At 44.4% G+C, this 17,948-nt stretch overlaps 1 protein-coding gene across 1 annotated transcript in view; it reads right to left on the bottom strand.

Annotated features, from left to right (window-relative positions):
- FAM20A (FAM20A golgi associated secretory pathway pseudokinase) overlaps window positions 1-17,948 on the bottom strand; it is an 80,863-nt gene that overhangs the window by 37,125 nt on the left and 25,790 nt on the right. Inside the window, exons 2-3 of the mRNA XM_058165664.1 lie at window positions 5,216-5,397; window positions 1,210-1,260 (exon numbers count right to left, since the gene is read on the bottom strand). Coding sequence (XP_058021647.1) covers window positions 1,210-1,260; window positions 5,216-5,397 — 233 coding nt within the window. The remainder of the gene's footprint in view (window positions 1-1,209; window positions 1,261-5,215; window positions 5,398-17,948) is intronic.

Genomic DNA, 17,948 nt, shown 5'->3' with positions numbered 1-17,948 from the left:
CCATGAATGCCACTTCCACACTATTGCCAAGGGGGATTCATGCAGTCCCCAGGAGTTGACCTTGACTTGAGAGAGCTTTTACCTTCATTTTTTATCAAATTAACTCATTTGGGGAGAGGTTTGTTGCCTGAATGTGCTTCTTTTGATATAAAATCAAGCATTTTAAACACCTAAAAAGCAGCTGTGGGTTGCTTTTAGTTGAACAGAAGTGATTGATTTCTACCCATGTACAGGTAGTCCTCGACTTAGGACCACAAAAGAGTCCAAAATGTGCTGTTGCTAAGCAAGGCATTTATGGAGTTTTACCCCGTTTTACGACCTCTCTTGCCGCCTCTGTTAAGAGACTCACTGCAATTGTTCAGTTAGTAACATGGTTGTTAAGTGAATCTGGTTTCCCCATCGATGTTGCTTGTCAGAAGGTCGCCAAAGCTGATCGCTTGACCCCGGGACACCGCAACGGTCATAAATATGAGTCAGTTGCCAAGCGTCCAAATTGTGATCACATGACCACAGGGATGCTGCAATGGTCATAAGTGTGACAAATGGTCATGAGTCACTTTTGTTCAGTGCGGGTGTAACTTTGAATGGCCACTGAATGAATCATTGTAAGACGAGGACTGCCTGTATTTAAATATTTAAAGGAATTCACCGTCATTGATCCAGCTGGGAAATGCAGGGTTCAAAGTCAGCTAAGTCAATTTAGCAAAAGCAACATTTCTGCTGGGGAGACACAGCCGTTTTCTTAATCTCTCTCTTTCTGCCTCTCATCTTTGCACTTCTTGACAGACTGTTATAGAGGTGAGGGAAGTCTGAGAGCAGGATGAGGAGCCTTGTATTTCCTTGAGGAGGGGATCAAGGATGAAGGCATGTCCTTCCTTCCTCCCTCCCTCCTGACAGATTTCTCTCAAATCCTGGTGCCTCTTTAGATCCAGTTCAAGGTCAGGAAGAGATACTGATACCGGTTCAACAAACTGCACAGTAGGCCTTTTAATAGCCGTGCAACTCCAAAGGGAAATTACACCACAGCGCTAGAGTTGCCTTTAAGCATTTAGGGCTGGGTGAGACAGAACCCTAAAAAAAGCCCAAGGGTAGCACTAAGGACTTGGCTCATACATCTCGTTAATAAAACTCCATCAGCCCCACCGGCAAAAGGACTCCTGTGACACATTGGTCGAAAAGCTGTAACAGATAGAATAGCGTTTCACCTACTTTGAGAGCAGTCACAGGCCCCGAGCAAAGCTTTCTCATCCTGGCTGTAATCTGGAATGAAAAAGAAAACCTTGGGAAGTTTTCTTACAAGGAAGGCAGGTAGAAAGTAGAAGGCAGGGGAATGCTCTGCTAACAGTGGGATTACGAGCTTCTAGGCACGCAGGAAGGGGGATCAGCGAAGGGGACCAAAGGAGAACAACAGGACCAGCTGGCAAAAAGAAACCACGGCGTCGCAAATATGAGTTTATTATGAGAACTAGTTTGGTCTGGTGGTTAAGGCACCAGGCTAGAAAACTGGGAGTTCTAATCCGGCTTTTGGCCTGAAAGCTGGCTGGGTGACTTTGGGCCAGTCCTGCTCTTTCAGCCCAATTCACCTCACAGGGTTGTTGTTGCTGTTGTGGGGAAAATCGGAGGAAGGTGTGTTGGATGTATTAGCTGCCTTGAGTTATTTGTGAAAATAATAAAGGCAGAACATATATGAACGAATTAATGAATGAGTTCTTGAATTACAAATTATTTGTATGATGACATCATCAGGAGCACGACATCATTGTGGCTTCTCCCAAATTCCCCAAAGACATTTCCTGTGGGAAACATTCAGGTGTCACTGCAAGTAAAAACCAGCAAAGACGGTTCTATTGCAGCCAATCATTTCTACCACTGCCCCCCACACACATACAGGTAGTCCTCGATTTATGACTACAAATGGGACCAGAATTCCTGTTGCTACGCAAGGCGGTTGTCAAAGTGAGTTGTGCCCAATTTTACAACCTTTTTGCCATGGCTGTTACGTGAATCACTGCAGTTGTTCAGTATATCATGTGGTTGTTAAACAAATCTGGCCGCCCACATTTTCTTTGCTTGTTGGAAGCTGGCTGGGAAGGTCACAAATGGCGATTACAAAACCCCTGGGCTGCTGCTGCCATTGCAAATCTCTGCCAGTGGCCAAGCACCCAAATTTTGATCGTGTGACTCAGTGGTGGGTTCAATTTCTTTTACTATCAGTTCTGTGGGTGTGGCTTGGTGGGCATGGCATGGCTTGGTGGGCGTGGCCTGGTGGGCGTGGCAGGGGAAGGTTACTGCAAAATCCCCATTCCCCCCACCCCGATCAGCTGGGATTCGGGAGGCAGAGAATAGATAGGGGCAGGGCCAGTCAGAATTTTTACTACCAGAACTACTCAAAATTTCCACTACCAGTTCTCCAGAACTGTCAGAGCCTGCTGAAACCCACTTCTGGTGTGACTCTGTGGAGATTCTGCAGTGGTTGTAAGTGTGAGGACTGGTTGTAAGTCACTTTGTTTCCATTGCCGTTTTAACTCTGAACACTTGCTGAATGAATAGCTGTAAGTCGGGGACTCCCTGTGCTACAATGGGAAGAGTAGGGAAACCAGTATGGGGTAGAAAGGTTTCCCAGTCAGAATTTTCCCTTCCAAAAAATTATCTTTCTTCCCACTTTTTCTGACTGGACTCTCATTTTCCTTTTGAACAGATTCCCTTACATGGTTCCCTTCTGACTGTGTGCTTCCTTTTGTTTAATGCTACTCGATGGTTTTTTGAAAAGAAATAAAAATCCGATATGCCACTACTGAGGCGTTTGCTCCTTTACAAGAACAGAAGTTGCTGCTGTGAGAATTAAGTTAGTCTTCTTGAAATACAGGTAGTCCTCGACTTACGACCACAATTGAGCCCAGCATTTATGTTGCTACGTGATAAATTTGTTAAGTGAGTTTTGCCCCATTTTACGACTTTTCTTGCCACGTTTGTTAAGTGAATCACTGCAGCGGTTAAGTTAGTAAGGTGGTCGCTAAGCAAATCTGGTTACTCCGTTGACTTCGCTTGTCGCAAAAGAGGGTCATGTGACCCCTGGATGGGACACTGCAACCGTCATAAATATGAATCAGTTGTCAAGCAACCAAATGTAAATCACGTGACCATGGGGAAGCTGCAATGGTCATAAGTGTGGAAAAATGGTCATAAGACACTTTTTTTTAGTGCTGTTGTAGTTTTGAATAGTCACTAAATGAACTGTTGTAAGTCGAGGACTACTTGTAGATAAGAGTACATTGCTTTTCTTCAGACTGAAAGCCCTTTACTTGAATGTTGTCTTGGGTATCGCTCTCCAAAGAGCAGGGAGGGGCACAGATATCTGGGAGAAATCACAATGATTGCATGTCCCCAATGACATCATCATACAATTTGTAAACTCATGTCAGCGATATCATGAAGCCGACGGTGTACAGTACATCACTTGTGTGATCGTGTCATGACAGTGTTCTGACCTAGGCTCCCTTAAAAAGCAGGAAGCAGGAATTGGTCCTGGCAAAACCTCTTTTATTTATACGACTGTGAATTATTTTCATTCATAGTCAGTAAGGTTTGTCCAAACAGTTTTTCAAAGGAATATTTCTCAACACACCTTATTTTGCTTGGCAAGCTGCCACGTAACTTGTTTCCAAACACAGGGTAAGACAAAACTTGGCACAGAGTCTCTTAGAGTCATGAACAGAACTTTTCACCGTTGAAACTATCGAATGAACTGCAAAAGCCCCCTCCCTGTTCACTCCTCTTTTGTTTCCTATGGGAGGGGCCAATCACCTCCAAGATGTGGCTTTACTCCCAAGTCGACCCTACTTTCTGAGTTGTTCTTGTCTTCTGGCAGGTCTGTGCATGTACACACTGGGAACGGACTCCAGCTATTCCTCTGATTCACTGCTGTCTATCTCCCTCTGCCTCCGATGCAGAGCCCTCATCCAAGCTTTCCCCAGCCCCCAGGACTGGCCCATGCTCCTCTCCAACCTCCTCACTATCTGGCTCTGCTGCCAGCTTTACGGGCCGCTGGTGGGCCACATCACTTGTCTCCCTGGCCCTGCCCTCCTAATGAGATCAGGACAACAATTAAGATTGTTTAACCACATTTACGTGTAATTAAAACATCCGAAGTCTTCTGACCCTATGCAACCCTGGGAGGCAAGTTGGTGTCCCAAGAAATTAACTATTCATAATTGATTTGCAGCCCTATACGTGATCTGGGCATGAAGCTCAAGAATATGAACTTTATGTGGTTGACTTCTAGAGGTTCTAACTCTTCATGCATCCTAATGGTCATCTGGATTAATTCTGCATCCCAGATCTGGTAGCCTAACGTTTCCTAACAGTGAAATTTAGAAATTTCCTAACAATGAAAACAATTAACCAGTGGAATGGCTTTGCCTTTCAAAGTTGTGGGGGCATCACTGGAAGCTTTTAAGAAGAGACTATATATATCTTTTTTCTAACCAATGGTAAAATTGATCCCATATCTTAAAATATTCTGAGTCCTCTCTTTCTTTAATCATCAAAGTTAATCTATTCATTTCTGCATAGTCTAAATTTTTTTAAATAACTTCCCCTTCCCTTTCTCTGCTTTCCAATTTTGTGCAAAAATAATTCTTGCCACTGTTATTACAAGTATAATCAAGTAAATATTTTCTTTACTAATTTTCTCTGGAAGGATACCCAATGCGAACAGCTCCGGTTTTAATTCAGTACGTTGTTGAGTCATTTCTTCTAACCATATCTTAATTTTGTTCCAATAATTTTTAGCTGCTGGGCATGTCCATTACATGGTATAATTAGAATATTGTACTGGGGGCTGGGGAAAGCTTGGATGAGGGCTCTGCATCGGAGGCAGAGGGAGATAGACAGCTGTGAAAAAATTGTAATAGATTAAATTGAAATGAAGAAAAAAGAAACAATAAAAAGATGGAGCCAAGAAGAAAACACCGAGATGTCACATGGAAGGAATGACTGATATATTAAATGTTTGTTTGTTTATAAAATAAAAAATATTCAAAAGAAGAAGAAGAGACCAGAGAGTCTCTTCTTCTGGACAGAATGGTACATAGGGTCTCCCGCTTGAGTAGGGGGTTGGACTAGAAGACCTCCAAGGTCCCTTCCACTCCCAATCTATTCTCTTATTTCCTTTTATTTCAGCCCACCTTTAAGAAGGATTCAAAGCATTACTTACCAGCACTGATAGTACTAAACTTCTGTGTGTCCCTAAGGAGTTGATCCACCATAGGGCTGGCCCGTGGATATAAGGCATGGCGGTTGATCCCCAGGTGGAACTGAAACCAGCTTGCCTCGTGTCTGAGCTGAACCACTGAACCCACGGTTAGGTTGCGCTCTTCTCTATAAACCTGGTGTCTTCTGAAATACATGAAGCAGAGAACTTCTGTTTATTCAAATATTAAAAAACGCCTTGAAGGAATTGTTACTAATATAGGTTATCCTCAAATAATGACCACGATTGAGCCCAAAATTTCCATTGCCAAGCGAGACAGTTGTTAAGTGAGTTTTGCAGCATTTTATAACCTTTTGCCACAGCTGTTAAGTGAATCACTGCGGTTGTTAAGTTGATAACACGGTTGTTAAATGAATCTGGCTTCCCCCATTGACTTCGCTTGTCAGAAGGTTGCAAAAGGGGATCACATGACCCCAGGACACTGCAACCATTATAAATACCTGCCAGTTGCCAAGTGTCCAAATTTTGATCATGTGTCCATGGGGATGCTGCAATGGTTGTAAGGGTGAACAATGGTCGTAAGTCACTTTTAATGGAATTGAAGATGTATAATATTAATTTAGAAAAGCTGATTTGAAGAGAGAGAATGAAATGTTATAGTTAAAAGATTAATTGATTATAGTGTTGAGATACATATCAGACTGATAAAATACAAGATTAGATAAATTAATTGAAATAAATATGGCGAGTTGCACAAAGGATTGGTGATCAACCCACCGACGCAATGTACTTGGATTGAAGATGGTTTTATGTATGTTTGTTTTTTAAAAATACAAAAAAATACAAAAAAAAATGGTCGTAAGTCACTTTTTTCAGTGACTATGGTCACGAAATGAATGGTTGTAAATTGAGCACTACCTATAGATAATTTGTCCAAAGATATCCAAGTTTCAACCTAAACCAGGGGTATCAAACTCAAGGCCCGGGGGCTGAATCTGGGATGCTTAGATCTGGGCTTCAGGGCTGCCCTGAAAACAGTGAAGGACCATCTGGCCCGCAGTGCCTCTACCAGCAAAAACGGAGCCTGTGAGGGCTGTACAGCCCTCCCAAGCTCCGTTTTCACTGGCAGATGGTTGCAGGAGGCTGTTGGGGCTGAAAATGGGACCCGGGGCCACACATGGGCCCCCGTGCCCTGTTTTCGCTGGCAGAGGGCTAGCAAAACAAACTAAAAGCCAAACAAAAGGAGAAGTGTTTCCCCTATTGCATTTGAGCATGCACGAAGGGATAGGAAAGGAGAAAGGGAAAGAGGAAAGACAAACTAAACGAAGGAAAGATGGGAAGGAAGGAAGGAAGGAAGGAAGGCCTCAGCCACGCCTAGGCCACCACAGGTGACCCCAACGTGAGTGGTGTCAAGTTGGCCACATCCAGCCACACGTGGCCACACTGATCTCAGCCCCCGAGGTCAAACACAACCCTGATCCGGCCCTCAATGAAATCGAGTTTGACACCCCTGATCTAGAAAATCAATAGGCTGGAGGTTGCCATCTTTGCAACAAACCATGTTCGCCCAAGTGAACAACGGGTCTGGCTACTATCTCTCTCCCTCCCTCACTTCCTTCTCCCAGTTGCTGGCAGCACATCTGTTCCTATTAGCTTCAGCAGACAATGCCGGTTAGATTTCCTAAAACTTTGTTTACAGTTTCTGCTTTCCACCATGCTCACAACTGAATTGCAAAGAAGCCATGGACTGGTCTGATGGCACAGTTTTACATTCTGTACAGATACTCCTTGACTTACAACCATTCATTTAGTGACCGTTCGAAGTTACAATGGCACTGAAAAAGTGATATATGACCAGTTTTCACACTTATAACCACTGCACCACAGAGGTGGGTTTCACATGATTTTTATCACTGGTTCGCCACGCATTGAAAATGTGAGTGTGTCCGCGCCTTCTGCGCATGCGCGTGGCCTTCCACACATGCGCTTTGCTCACACACGCAGCTTGCACGCATATGTGCGCCTTAGAAAAAGTGGCTAAATAGGAAGGCATAGTGCTGGGGCAGGTCACAGGTTGCCACTACTGCTTCACCCGAACCGGTCTGAACCAGCTGAATACCACCATTGCTGCAGCATCCCTGGGGTCACATGATCAGAATTCAGATGCTTGGCAATTGGCATGTATTTATGTCGGTTGCAGTGTCCCAGGGTCATTTGTAACCTTCCCAGGCAGCTTCCAGCAAGCAAAGTCAATGGGGAAAGTCAGATTCCTTTAATGACCGCAAGATTCATTTACCAATTGCAATGATTCACTTAACAAATGTGGTGACAAAATGTCCTAACATGAGACAAAACTATCTTTTAACAACTTCCTCGCTTAGCAATGGAAATTTTGGCATCAATTGTGGTTGTTAGTTGAGGACCAGCAATACCTATGTGGTTTTGTGAATATGTGAGCTTAGAGCTACCCAGAGTATTATTATGTAGTTTAAAAGATTATTGTTTAAAATGCTTTCCAAATGGATGGAACCAAAACCACCTGGCGCAATTGATAATCCTACAGTGACATCACCGCCTCACCCCTGTAGCAGTGTATATACATCCTCATGCCGCTTGTGATCTGAATGCTATGGGAAATTGGGGAGTATTGACATTAACTGGAACCAAAGGTGCCAAACCGAGCCATCTGTCGAGCTTCAAGGATGCCAGTCCTGGGAAATAGATTTGCATTGGTGCCTGAGGCACCAAATTCCCAAAACATCAGAATGAGACATGATTGGACTGCTCTCCCAGTGGGGAAGGTTTTGGGCATTGAGGATTGCTTTCAATGTATGATTTTCGCACGTTTTTTCCTCAGAGCTTGCCTCATCCACGCTGCACTCAGCATCTCTAGTAAAAGTACCTTTCCTCTAACACCTATGGGAGTCAAAGGTCGTTCTTTCCTATGGAATTTTCCGGACAGAGAAAAAGAAGGTGTCAGAAAGAAAAAGGCAGTTGTGGATATAGAAATATGGGGTATCTACAAGACAGAGATTTAGAGACTCTCCTCATATTTTGTTTTGGCTTCACTCCTGGCTACTGATTTACATCAAACCTCCAAAAAATTGGAGTTCTGCATTAGAAAACATTCATTCATTCATTCATTCGATTTAGATGGCTGTCCATCTCACCCTGTGTGTCTGAGAGATTAACATAGGGTTAAAAACTTGCCAAGCAAACTAAACAATGGCATAATATACTGTCTGTCTAAGAGTTGCATCTTGACTAGGGCTCCTTTATATCAGACTCCTCCTGCATTAGGCTGGAATCCATTAACCCAAGATCGCTCTGTCCTTTTTTCTTTTCTTTTCCTTTCAGTTTGCCGGACATTTCAGAAATGGACGATAAGAGTTGGCAGCCCCAGCTCTTCTCAGAAGTTGGGAATCCACGGTGCAAATCCGCTTTATGATTCAGGTAAGCAAGTTACAGAGAAATGGCCCTCTGTGGGTGATTTACCCATTCCTTGGTGCCATTATGATTCTTGTAAGCAGATGTGCATTCTATATTTTTACTTGAATCCATGTCTAGGTCATAAACTGAACAGGCTAAGGGGAGCCAGAAGTTGCTAGACAAATAAAGGCTGGGTACAATTACATTTGAAAAAAAAAATCTGAAATGGTTTCCTACACTAAGTATTTATTTATTTATTTTATTTATTTTTATTTATTTATTTTGTCACAACATCATACAAAAAGATTATATAGTATATACACATATAAACATATATAGGAAGAAGAAAAGAAAAACAATAGGACAGGAACGGTAGGCACGTTTGTGCGCTTATGCACGCCCCTTATGGTCCTCTTAGGAATGGGGTGAGGTCAATAGTAGAAAGTTTTTGGTTAAAGCTGTTAGGATTATGGGAAGAGACCACAGAGTCAGGTAAAGTATTCCAAGCACTGGTGATTCTGTTGCAGAAGTCGTATTTTCTGCAATCTAGATTAAAGCGGTTTACATTAAGTTTAAATCTATTGGTTGCCCTTGTATTATTGCTATTAAAGCTGAAGTAGTCTTTGACAGGAAGGACATCGTTCTAGAGTAGAAGCTATGGGGCTTCTGTGCCGTTTGGAAGTCTATGGCTGAGTACAGCCCCCACCCATAAGGGAGGCATCGCAAACCAGCACTAGGGTAATGAGTCGTGATATTGGATGAGCAGGCTATCACTTGAGAGCAGGTTCTTTACTGCTTCAAAGCCCTATTTTCTGACTTTCCCAAGACCAAACAGTATTTTTTCCTAAGAGCCTATGCAGCGGTTCCATACGGTTGCTTTGTTCTTTAAAAGACCGCGTAAAATTAACCAATCCAGGAATGCCTGCAGCTCTGCTTTGTTTTTGGGCGCTGGAGCCTTCCTAATTGCCTTAACCTTGCTTTCAGTAGGGTGAATTCCTTTCTTGTCTATCCGTAGCCCAAGAAATCGACGATTCGACCCCGATCTGGCATTTGTTTGTCTTGACTTTTAGTCCGGCTGTCCGGAAAATGCTCAAGACCTTTCTTAACCGCTCCCCAATTCCTCCATGTTTTCCCTGAAATTAGGACATCATCAGTAGGAACTACCCTAGGAGCCCCTGCAGTAGTCGTTCCATCAGGTTTTGGAACAGCCCTGGTGCCACACTGACCCCAAATTGCAATCGGTGCACTTGAAGGCCCCCTGTGCGTCACAATCGTTTGGGCTTCGGCTGTGCGGGCGTCTACTGGCAGTTGTTGGTAGGCTTGGGCCAAGTCTAACTTTGCTAAGACTTGCCCTTGCCCCAAAGCGGGCAATAAATGTTGCACCACTGGAACCCGGGTAAGCGCTTTTCTGTAAGGCTTTGTTAAGCGCCTTGTAGTCAGCGCAAATTCTAATTGACCCGTCCGGTTTTATGGGGTGACGATTACGTCTCCCACTTTGCGTGGTCGACTGGCACCAAAATCCCCTGATTAATGAGCTTATCCAGCTCCTTATCGATTTTTGGTTTTAGGGCGAAAGGGACTCTTCTCGCCTTAAGCCTAATGGGGGCTACCTGGGGATCTAAGTTGAAGGAAATAGGGTCCCCTTGTACTTGCCCAGGCAGTCCTTGAAGACATCTTGAACTCGTTAAAGAGAATGTCTTTCAGGTTACAGTCACTTGTAGATGCCAGTCACTCCATGCCCAGGGCACGAAACCAGTCTAGTCCCAACAGACTGGGCAGAGTTCCTTCACGATCGTGATGGGCAGGGTCTTTTATGTGGGCCGTACTCGACTCGGACGGAGGTGGTCCTCGAACAGGGATGCGATTCCCTGGTAGTCGTGCACCGTAGCCGTTGTGCTTGCAGGTGGCGCTTCGCGACGGACGGCAGCGACTTCGCCAAAGTGTCCCAGGACATAATGGTGATCGCTGATCCCGTGTCTACTTCAAGCCGGCACCGTACTCCCTCTATTTTCGGCTTGGTGAAGATCTTCTTCTCCACTTTGGTCGAGGCGCGGCCTATGACCACAGTTGTTTGGTTGGAATCCGCCTTTTTGTTCGAGCCAATCGAGCGCCTTGCGATTCCGCTCTGATTGGCCGATTTGAATTTTCGGCGGGAAGGTTGGGCCGCTCGACAAACTTGAGCTAGGTGCCCTTTCTTCCCACACCGCCGACATGTCGCGTCTTTAAACTTGCAGCGTTGGCGCTGGTGTTGACCCCCGCAGCTTCCGCATTCGTCTCGGTCCCCTTTGTCGCGTTTCTCGGTGCGGCAGATCCCATCCTCGTCGCCAATGTTAAGTTCGGGAAGTAACGAGGCTGGAGACCAGGGTAGTGACAACAGCTCTTTAATATAGGGTGAACCCAGCAACAGGCTGAGAGAAAAACCTCTCCTTTTATACAGTTCTGGTGGAGGCTTCGACCAATCAGCAACGTGCTGATTTCCCGCTCAAATATTTAAAGGTACAAACATGAATACATAACAATATCCAAGTTTCAACCTAAACCAGGGGTATCAAACTCAAGGCCCGGGGGCTGAATCTGGGATGCTTAGATCTGGGCTTCAGGGCTGCCCTGAAAACAGTGAAGGACCATCTGGCCCGCAGTGCCTCTACCAGCAAAAACGGAGCCTGTGAGGGCTGTACAGCCCTCCCAAGCTCCGTTTTCACTGGCAGATGGTTGCAGGAGGCTGTTGGGGCTGAAAATGGGACCCGGGGCCACACATGGGCCCCCGTGCCCTGTTTTCGCTGGCAGAGGGCTAGCAAAACAAACTAAAAGCCAAACAAAAGGAGAAGTGTTTCCCCTATTGCATTTGAGCATGCACGAAGGGATAGGAAAGGAGAAAGGGAAAGAGGAAAGACAAACTAAACGAAGGAAAGATGGGAAGGAAGGAAGGAAGGAAGGAAGGCCTCAGCCACGCCTAGGCCACCACAGGTGACCCCAACGTGAGTGGTGTCAAGTTGGCCACATCCAGCCACACGTGGCCACACTGATCTCAGCCCCCGAGGTCAAACACAACCCTGATCCGGCCCTCAATGAAATCGAGTTTGACATCCCTGATCTAGAAAATCAATAGGCTGGAGGTTGCCATCTTTGCAACAAACCATGTTCGCCCAAGTGAACAACGGGTCTGGCTACTATCTCTCTCCCTCCCTCACTTCCTTCTCCCAGTTGCTGGCAGCACATCTGTTCCTATTAGCTTCAGCAGACAATGCCGGTTAGATTTCCTAAAACTTTGTTTACAGTTTCTGCTTTCCACCATGCTCACAACTGAATTGCAAAGAAGCCATGGACTGGTCTGGATGGCACAGTTTTACATTCTGTACAGATACTCCTTGACTTACAACCATTCATTTAGTGACCGTTCGAAGTTACAATGGCACTGAAAAAGTGATATATGACCAGTTTTCACACTTATAACCACTGCACCACAGAGGTGGGTTTCACATGATTTTTATCACTGGTTCGCCACGCATTGAAAATGTGAGTGTGTCCGCGCCTTCTGCGCATGCGCGTGGCCTTCCACACATGCGCTTTGCTCACACACGCAGCTTGCACGCATATGTGCGCCTTAGAAAAAGTGGCTAAATAGGAAGGCATAGTGCTGGGGCAGGTCACAGGTTGCCACTACTGCTTCACCCGAACCGGTCTGAACCAGCTGAATACCACCATTGCTGCAGCATCCCTGGGGTCACATGATCAGAATTCAGATGCTTGGCAATTGGCATGTATTTATGTCGGTTGCAGTGTCCCAGGGTCATTTGTAACCTTCCCAGGCAGCTTCCAGCAAGCAAAGTCAATGGGGAAAGTCAGATTCCTTTAATGACCGCAAGATTCATTTACCAATTGCAATGATTCACTTAACAAATGTGGTGACAAAATGTCCTAACATGAGACAAAACTATCTTTTAACAACTTCCTCGCTTAGCAATGGAAATTTTGGCATCAATTGTGGTTGTTAGTTGAGGACCAGCAATACCTATGTGGTTTTGTGAATATGTGAGCTTAGAGCTACCCAGAGTATTATTATGTAGTTTAAAAGATTATTGTTTAAAATGCTTTCCAAATGGATGGAACCAAAACCACCTGGCGCAATTGATAATCCTACAGTGACATCACCGCCTCACCCCTGTAGCAGTGTATATACATCCTCATGCCGCTTGTGATCTGAATGCTATGGGAAATTGGGGAGTATTGACATTAACTGGAACCAAAGGTGCCAAACCGAGCCATCTGTCGAGCTTCAAGGATGCCAGTCCTGGGAAATAGATTTGCATTGGTGCCTGAGGCACCAAATTCCCAAAACATCAGAATGAGACATGATTGGACTGCTCTCCCAGTGGGGAAGGTTTTGGGCATTGAGGATTGCTTTCAATGTATGATTTTCGCACGTTTTTTCCTCAGAGCTTGCCTCATCCACGCTGCACTCAGCATCTCTAGTAAAAGTACCTTTCCTCTAACACCTATGGGAGTCAAAGGTCGTTCTTTCCTATGGAATTTTCCGGACAGAGAAAAAGAAGGTGTCAGAAAGAAAAAGGCAGTTGTGGATATAGAAATATGGGGTATCTACAAGACAGAGATTTAGAGACTCTCCTCATATTTTGTTTTGGCTTCACTCCTGGCTACTGATTTACATCAAACCTCCAAAAAATTGGAGTTCTGCATTAGAAAACATTCATTCATTCATTCATTCGATTTAGATGGCTGTCCATCTCACCCTGTGTGTCTGAGAGATTAACATAGGGTTAAAAACTTGCCAAGCAAACTAAACAATGGCATAATATACTGTCTGTCTAAGAGTTGCATCTTGACTAGGGCTCCTTTATATCAGACTCCTCCTGCATTAGGCTGGAATCCATTAACCCAAGATCGCTCTGTCCTTTTTTCTTTTCTTTTCCTTTCAGTTTGCCGGACATTTCAGAAATGGACGATAAGAGTTGGCAGCCCCAGCTCTTCTCAGAAGTTGGGAATCCACGGTGCAAATCCGCTTTATGATTCAGGTAAGCAAGTTCCAGAGAAATGGCCCTCTGTGGGTGATTTACCCATTCCTTGGTGCCATTATGATTCTTGTAAGCAGATGTGCATTCTATATTTTTACTTGAATCCATGTCTAGGTCATAAACTGAACAGGCTAAGGGGAGCCAGAAGTTGCTAGACAAATAAAGGCTGGGTACAATTACATTTGGAAAAAAAAACTGAAATGGTTTCCTACACTAAGTACTCCATGATCAGAAGTGGAGAATGGCTTATAGCTCAGGACATTTGTGGTTTCAAAGATGTCTAAAAAAATAACAGGGCACGGACCTTTTTCTAAACCATAATAATCTGTCAACCTCTTGGAGAGATATAAATCCTGTAATTGCATGTGTCATCAGTGTCAGTGGCAATAATGAAGGCCATATTTGCGTTAAAAGCTTAGTTGGTCCACAGTAGAAAACTCTAACTCTGTGGTGCCATCTAGCGGTCGCCCAGAATCCTTGCAGCCTAGATACAGCTACCCAGCCCTAGTGCTGGGGTTAGAGAGAATTAATTTTAGCTCCAAACAGCTTTGGGTGTAACCTTCCCTGGTGAGCTCTGTCATGCAAACACATAAAGAAAATTAACAGAGGGCTCCTGGAAGAACGACAAATATTTAGGGTAGCCCACATAACTGAACCTTCTCCAAAACCTCCCTTTTTCTGTTTTTTCTATTTTTTTCTCTCCCTGAGCATAGAATTTGCTGTTGCAGTATCCAAACAGTCCTATTAGAGCACTACGTGATGTTGTAGTTTTAATCTGGGACAAATAGCAATACCAAGAGCACTTAAACTTATATGCCACTTCACAATGCTTTACAGCCCTCTCTAAGCGGTTTACAGAGTCAGCCTATTGTGCCCAGCAATCTGGGTGCTCATTTTACCAACCTCAGAAAGATAGAAAGCTGAATCAACCTTGAGCCTGGTGAGATTTGAACTGCCAAATTGCAGGTAGATGGCAGTCAGCAGAAGTAGCCTGCAGTACTGCACTCTAACTACTGCGCCACCACGGCCCAAATAAAGGAAAGTTGGTGGATTCTTCTGACTTTCTTTGTCCTCCCACCAAGCATTACTTCCCAATCATTCTCTTGAAGAGTAGTGAGATGAGGATGGGGATGGAGAAGCGTAGACAGATACTTGCAAAGCATGTGCAAGCAACTCACAAGTTCCCTGACCCGCCCCCCCCCCCACAAGAGGCTGGAGGTACAGAATTTCCACGTGTGCCATCCTGCATCCATGGTTGTCAGTGGGGCAATTCTTGGACATCAATTTAGCACTCTTTTCAAAGGAGAGGTAAGCCCACATTCAGAAGTACCCCGGATGACAGATCACAGGCATGGAAGAGGGGATGTGTGGAGAAGTTGGGGAGGCACTGTCTCCTGCTTCAGCCAGTACGTCTCCTGTACATTGTAGTCAGATGAATAGATTTGGAGGAATGGCACTGAGTAGAATCCATCCAGGGATGGGTTCTACTTATCTTTACTACCGGTTCGCAACGGGGCTGTGCATGTGCATGCGCAGAAGCTTCCTGATGATGTCGGGGTCGGTGGGCAACCGGTCCGAACCGGGGGCAACCCATCACTGAATCCACCTTGATCCACTACTGCGAAAAACGCAGCAATTTGCACTAAGGTGTTCATGGCGGGCAACACCCAAAAGAAGGATGTGAAACATGCAAAATGTGTGAAGTAAGCAAAACACTTAATTTCTTCCCAAAAATAATAAAAACAGTGGGATATATGACCCATCCCCTAAACCCTTATTAGTAGAAACAATGGGAAACTTCCACCGGCCTCCCCATTTGCTTTGCTTGTGGGGACCATGTGGGATTCGCTTAACAACAACAGCAGCCAGAAGTGTCACAACTGCCACAGCTAAGTGATGTGGACATGTGACATCATGCTTGTTGTGACCCAGGCCCAAGTAGGTAGTATTAAACTCAGTGCGTGATAAAATAAACTTTATTCGAACAGCTGGGAATTACTTCATTCCCAGCGACGTTTAACTCAAAGGAAAACAAAGACCTCCCAAACATAAATTCTTCAGTTATCACAAACCTGAGTCCAATTAGGCAAACTGCCAAAGGCCCTTCCTGATAAATGTCCAGAAGTTACCAAAACATGCAGCAGAGGAGGCAGCTACAACGTTGTTTTCCGGCAAGCTGAAACACCGGTGCTGGTCTGTTTTAAGCCTTATGGGAGGGGCCAATCATCTCTTGGCCCTACTCCTGAGTTGTCCTCTCTGCTTGAGCTGCTTTTGCCTTCTGGCAGCTCTTCATGCATGCATTAGGAACAGGCTCCTCCTGTTCCTCTGCCTCACTACTATTAGTCTCTGGAGGCTCTGGAGTCCGTACCTCATTCCCCAATGGCCCTGGCCTCACTTCAGCCTCATCACTGTCCGACTCCGTTGCCAGCTCCGTAGGCTGCTGACGGACCACAACAATGCTTTCCAACCACGTTGCTAAGCAATGGCAATCCCAGTCCCTGTTGCTGTCATTAATTGAAGGATACCTGCAATTTTTTAAATGTCAATTTCATTTGCTGTCTTCTGAATCTAGCAAGTCAAGTACGTAGGGACCAATCCTCCAAACTAGAAAGAAAGTTCTGATGGGATAATGATTGTCATGTGGGGGAGGGGAGGAAGGGAAGGAAAGGGGGAATCTGGTGGAAAAAAATGGCAAGTTTTTTCTCTTTATTGTGGGTAAGTATAAGACTTTTTTGGGGTTTGCCTACAAATCTCCAGAAACATCACCATAGGCTCTCTCTCTCTCTCTCTATATATATATATATATACATACATACATACATACATACATACATATGTATATGTGTATGTGCTTGTATTTTAAGCACAAGAAAATCTTAGGAGTGGAAAACTAAGGAGCATAAATGACTGAGTTTTAGCAATTGAGCAATAGCTTACTATATCATTTCTCTGCCACTTTAATTTGTGCAATTAAATTGGAAAACATTTCCTCCTTTTCCTCTTCCTATTAATCTGTCTTGTAGCAACTTACCCCTATTCTGAATCTTATGAGAAAGTTACAGTTCATAAACTTGTCCCCTACCCGGATGTGATCAATCTGAGTGATAAGAATCCAGATAATCTGCTTATTCTAGGGGAGGGGTCTCCAACCTTGGCAACTTTAAGACTTGTGGACTTCAACTCTCAGAATTCTGTCCACAAGTCTTAAAGTTGCCAAGGTTGGAGATCCCTGTTCTAGGGCACTTACGAACTGTAAGATTCACTTAACAACAGTGGCAAAAAGGTCATAAAATTGAGCATAACTCAATCTAAGGATGACCCACTAAGGCTGAGAACGCTCTTGTGGATACAACTACAACACAATCGTTGCAGTAGAAACTTTTGCAGGCAACTATGATTTTCGGAGGCATAAAGTGGAGTGAAGATGTGCTTGGACGTAGGAGGGAAGCTGTTTCGCAAGATAAATGCAGAAGAATAACAAATGTGTACTGACAGCGGAAATGCCACCTATGAGTCATCCAATTTAATCTAAAGCAACTTGCTTTTTATGAATTGGCCCAGGAGTTAAATTCTCCTCCTATAACTATGCTCCATTTACATGTGAGATAATTCTTGTTCCTAGAATTATCAAACCCAGTTCATCCTCCAAATGTATAGGGGACCATTACACAAGACAATGTATGATACTGCAAAAATAATTTGAGAAAATTTGGCAGAAGACTCTGACCTTCAACTGTATCACACCAACACTGATGAATTTAGTCCTGTTTGCCCATTTCACCATCTAACATAATGGGCGTATGTAACCAGAGAGTATCATTTCCATCTATATCAGGGGTGAAATGCTCCCGGTTCGGACCAGATTGCCCGATCTGGTAGCGATGGTGGTGGGTGGTTCGGAGAACTGGTAGCAAAACTCCCTGCATGTCCAGCATTCTGACAATCCCAGTTGAGCTGCGCGATCACCAGGTTTGTTTTTTTACCTTTTAAAAGCATTTTTTCTTCGGCTGAAAAAATGCTTTTAAAAGTAAAAAAAAAAAGCCTCTGATGATCACACGGCTCAACTGGGATCATCAGAATCTTTTAAAAGCATTTTTTTCTATAATCTCTTTGGCCGAAGAGGCTGTAAAAAATGCTTTTAAAAGGTTCTGGCGATCAGGCAACTCAGCTGGGATTGTTAGAACTCTTTAAAAGCATTTTTTCTACAACCTCTGGCGATCCCAGCTGAGTTGCCTGATCATCAGAGGCTTTAAAAAGCATTTTTTCTACAACCT

The sequence above is a fragment of the Ahaetulla prasina genome, chromosome 2 (genome assembly GCF_028640845.1).
Source record: "Ahaetulla prasina isolate Xishuangbanna chromosome 2, ASM2864084v1, whole genome shotgun sequence".
Taxonomy (NCBI): Eukaryota; Metazoa; Chordata; class Lepidosauria; order Squamata; family Colubridae; genus Ahaetulla; species Ahaetulla prasina.
Note: the sequence above shows the minus strand (reverse complement) of the source record. Positions and strands in the feature narration are given on the sequence as shown.